The sequence below is a fragment of the Amborella trichopoda genome, chromosome 3, assembly GCF_054954075.1.
Source record: "Amborella trichopoda isolate Santa Cruz 75 chromosome 3, AtrichopodaSantaCruz75HAP2 v2.0, whole genome shotgun sequence".
In the NCBI taxonomy this organism is placed as follows: domain Eukaryota; kingdom Viridiplantae; phylum Streptophyta; class Magnoliopsida; order Amborellales; family Amborellaceae; genus Amborella; species Amborella trichopoda.
Window position 1 is genome coordinate 31,270,945 of NC_142338.1, and position 4,658 is coordinate 31,275,602.

At 35.2% G+C, this 4,658-nt stretch overlaps 1 protein-coding gene across 1 annotated transcript; it reads right to left on the minus strand.

Annotated features, from left to right (window-relative positions):
- Nucleotides 1-646: 646 nt before the first annotated feature.
- Nucleotides 647-2,705, minus strand: LOC148782839 (uncharacterized). Its single transcript, XM_088860389.1, has 4 exons — nucleotides 2,561-2,705; nucleotides 1,437-1,687; nucleotides 1,122-1,202; nucleotides 647-925 (listed from the first exon to the last, which is right to left on the minus strand). The coding sequence occupies exons 1-4, from the start codon at nucleotides 2,703-2,705 to the stop codon at nucleotides 647-649; spliced, it is 756 nt and encodes a 251-aa protein (XP_088716515.1).
- Between the last annotated feature and the right edge of the window lie 1,953 nt (nucleotides 2,706-4,658).

Here is a 4,658-nt window from a genome sequence, read left to right on the forward strand (position 1 = left end):
AATTATAACATGTAATAACTTCAGCACTGATGCATCTGTATCAAGCAACATTCACAATTGATGCGTCCATCAAAAAAAAAACTATGTACAAAACTAGCCCATTCAACAATTAACCTGTAATAGTTTAAACATATATAATTCAAAATACAAGAACTAAGAAATCAAAACATTCAAACACACACGTATAATGCAAGCAGTACGAAATCAGCCCATTCAACAATAACTTGCAATAACTTGAGCACTACATATATTCAGCACTGATGCATCTGTATCAAGCAACATTCACAATTCATGCACTCATAAATAATAACCTGTAAGAAATCAACCCATTCAAATACACATGCACAATGCAAGAAGTAAGAAATTAGCTCATTCAACAATATCTTGCAATAACTTGACCCCTACTTATATTCAACACTGACGCATCTGTATCAAGCAACATTCACAATTCATGCACCTATAAAGAAAACCACGTACAAAGCCCCATTCAACAATAACATGTAATAGTTTAAACATGCATAATTCAAAATGCAATAGAATGAACACAACATAAAAATTTCATATAAAATGCACAACAATGTTTAATTACAAGTGCTAGCGACTTAGGTAGGCCAACATCATGAGCAACATGCCCTTGAGTCAATTGCTAAAAACCATTATCTCCGTCAATTACGAGTTGACTCTCAACCCTCCTTCGAAAACGCAACTCCCTTCTGCTATCGGCTCCCCTAGTCATCATGATGTAGTTGTGCAATATTGCACATGCAATAACTACATCAACTTGTGTTCGTAAAGGATATTGCATTTGATTCCTGAGTACATGAAATCTAGCCTTCCAAAGTCCAAATATCCTCTTGACCACATTTCTAAGCATAGAATGCCCCTTGTTGAATAACTCCTTGTGATTTATAGGGAGCTCGTGGGCCTGAAGTAAATTCATTTAGATGGTAACGGACTCTTCGATATGGTCTTACGAAACCACGAATAGTAGAATACCCACCATCTACAAGGTAATATTTTCCTGTACCATGTTTGTGCAATGAGTATATTGTAAGGCTAAATATTACACTAGAAATATTGTACAAACCCAAGCAACAAAACATAAGAAGGAACAAAGTCACCCTCAAGCACTGCAAGCCTACTGCCTTCATTACTAATTGCATCATATAGGACTTTAGAATCTGATGCGGATCCTTCTCAACCTGCAAGGACATAATGGAAGCGCATATCGAAACCAACCACAACCATAACATTCTGGCTTAAAAATCCTTTTTTGTTTCGAAAATGATTATGCAATCGACTACGAACTCACGCATGGACATGAGTCCCATGAGTAGCTCCGACACAATCCTATTAAGAGAAAAAAATAAATATATTATATATTAATTCTCAATGGATGTGAGAACAACAATGTGAATTACTTGACACTCGCATACCTTGAAATATGGGTAAAATCGTAGTATATCACTAGCAATGGGGGCTGGTGTTTCATTGCTTGCTGGTTGCAGGAACAAGAGTTCCAATTGTAAGATGGCTTGTAAAACTCTATGGAAGTAGTAACTTATGGTCTGCCCTGAATGTTGGAACCGTTCCTGGACCAACCTATTTCGTTGATCATGTGTGACGGTACTTAAAAATATGGCTACTTGTTCATCAACTGCTATCTTGTATCTGTAATGTTTGTCCTCTGCTTTAACAAATTACATAGATTGAAAAAAGCACAACTTTCCATTCATAATTGGTCGAAGTACTTACGAGGGTGCCCTGACAGCAAGTATTGGACATAATTGGCCCCAGTAAAAATTAAAGTATGAACACGCTTTCTCCTCTTTTGCGTAGTGATATACCAACATATAATGCACCACATTATATATGTAAGATATAATATTACCACCAACCGACATTGTTGGGGATCCATAACTAAAAATAGAAGAAGGCACCCACATTAAATTAAAGTAATATTTTTAATCAAACCATAATATGAAAGAAGTCATCCACATCCATAAAGAAAACCATGAAGCAACCTTCGATATTAAATTGAAAGAGACCATCCACATACAAATCAAAGAATTTATCCAATACATATTTATAAAATTCAAACCACAAAGTAATCTCTATCAAACCCTAATAAGAAAGAAGCCATCCACATTCATAAAGAAAACCATGAAGCAACCTTTGACATTAAATTGAAAGAAACCATCCACATACAAATGAAATAATTTATCCAATACATATTTATAAAATGCAAACCATAAAGTAATCTCTATCAAACCATAATATGAAAGAAGCCAACCACATCCATAATGAAAACTATGAAGCAATCTTTGATATTAAAATGAAAGAACCATTGAATTACAAATGAAAGAAGTCATCCACATACATATTTATAATATGGAAACTATAAAGTAAACATAGTCAATCAAGTATTTAGAGGTGTTTCATCTCTTCATCCAAGTAAGCCTTTCGTATCTTTGGATCCGATATGTTTAATAACATCTCGGCCTTTGTAGGATCTTGGAAGATCCTTGCCGCCATTCAAAGACATCATCACCAATTTCACCTGCTCTCCACATGTCTTCAACAATCTTTAAGGCATCTATCCTAACCTTGGACGGAGCATCTACGACAGGAGTATTGTTGTTACCTGCGGTTTCACGTGCTAGCATCTTAATGCTATTGGCCACCTCTATCTTGATTTTAGTCATGGAGTCATTGAAGGTGGGTTGCTATGATCGGCGTTGTGTTCCTATGGGAGTATGGGACCGTCGTCTTTTTTATCCAGATGATACTGGGTCATCAGATGAGGATGAGCTAGATTGGACCTGGACTTCTACGGGGGGGTCATTAGAGAATGGAGTTTCGGGCCTTTCTGGCTCAATTATAATGCCACCCCCAGTCAATTTGTATGTCTCATCTGCTACGTTGCCCTCATAGATCTTACTTAAGAGCGAATAGTCGGGCAAGGTCTTGTTATGATATTTATTTGCCCATTCATTCTCCTGCATATAAAAGATCATAATTTTTTTTTAGCGATATTCGTATTTAAATATATTCAAAATTTTTAAAGCTTATGCAAATAAGTAATTAGATAATGCTAAGTAGTCAATCAAAACAACACTCTCGGCGGTTACTATCCTCCTCCTTGCATCCCATCCAAACCCGGATACATTCATAAGTTTTTTTATGTCACTGTACATGGTTTTGGAGAACTTATACTTGCTCTTTAACCTACTTTCTGTGTTTAAGGCCTAAATTTAATTGTCATTGCTTCTACCATCTGTTTCCAAGAACCTTTTTTAAAGCCCCCCCCCCCTGCCTTGGATACAAGCATACTCTCCTTTTCCATAAGTTCAATGAAATGATCCTCTTCTGACTGTATCCATTGGAAGTTCCTCTTGGATCTTATATTCTTATTCCCTATGCTTGATGACGTGTTTCGATCCATTCTAAAATAGAGAGACAACAAATCTATTATATTCTGTATAATCATATGTTGTGCTCTCTCTCTCTCTCTCTCTCTCTCTCTCTCTCTCGTTCTCTCTCTCTCTCTCGGCAAGATTATAATGGCACACGACATTTGAACATACATAGAACCTATAATAGTTTAAACATACATAATTAAAAATGCAAGAACTAAGAAATTAGCCCATTCAAATACACATGCACAAAGCAAGCAGCAAAAAATCAGCCCATTCAACAATAATCTGTAATAACTTGAGTACTACTTATATTCAGCACTGGTGCATTTGTATCAAGCAACATCCACAACTCATGCATCCATAAAGAAAACCATGTACAAAACCAACCCATTCAACAATAACCTGCAATAGTTTAAACATACATAATTAAAAATACAAGAACTAATGAATCAGCCCATTCAAACACACATGCCCAATGCAAGCAGTAAGAAATCAACCCAAACATACATAATTAGAAATGCTAGAACTAAGAAATTAGCTCATTCAAACTCAGATACCTATAATTATTAGACTAAGATCACACTATACCTTTTGCTCAATTTTATATTGATTAGAAAAACCTAATAATTGTTGAAAAAATATTTTAAATATTTATTGTAAATTTTAGAGAATTTTTCAGAATTTTATTTGATAAAAAAATGAGGGTTTTCATATTGTTTGACTCAAATTCCACTTTAGTCTTAACCTGGTAGTGCCATGTGGCGTCCGAGTGGCCATAGGACTGCCACATGGAACCCCACACCTCACTCTAGGATCACCACCCAGCTGGGCACTGATCCCTAGGTGGGGGACTAGATTGGCATTTGGTTACTTGTTTTATAAGGAGTCGTGTTATAGTGTCTTGTTATATATTGTTATATTTTGTAATATAATGTTATAAATTAAAGCCCCCTTTTTCTCACATCTCTTAAATAACTCACACATGGGTTATGCATGGAATGTGTGAAGTTTAATTAATTTATTTATTTGATATTAAAGATAAAATGTATTTTCAAATTTGAGTTGAAAAATATCTTCACACACATATGTAAGGGGACATTATCTTTGAATTGATTGGTTTGAATTTTAGATCTACAAAATGATTGGGTTAGATAAAGTAGAATGTCTACACATGTGTGAGCTTTACCAATTACTTCTTTCCCCTTTAGTCTTTGTGGTTATCTACTCTAGTACATTATT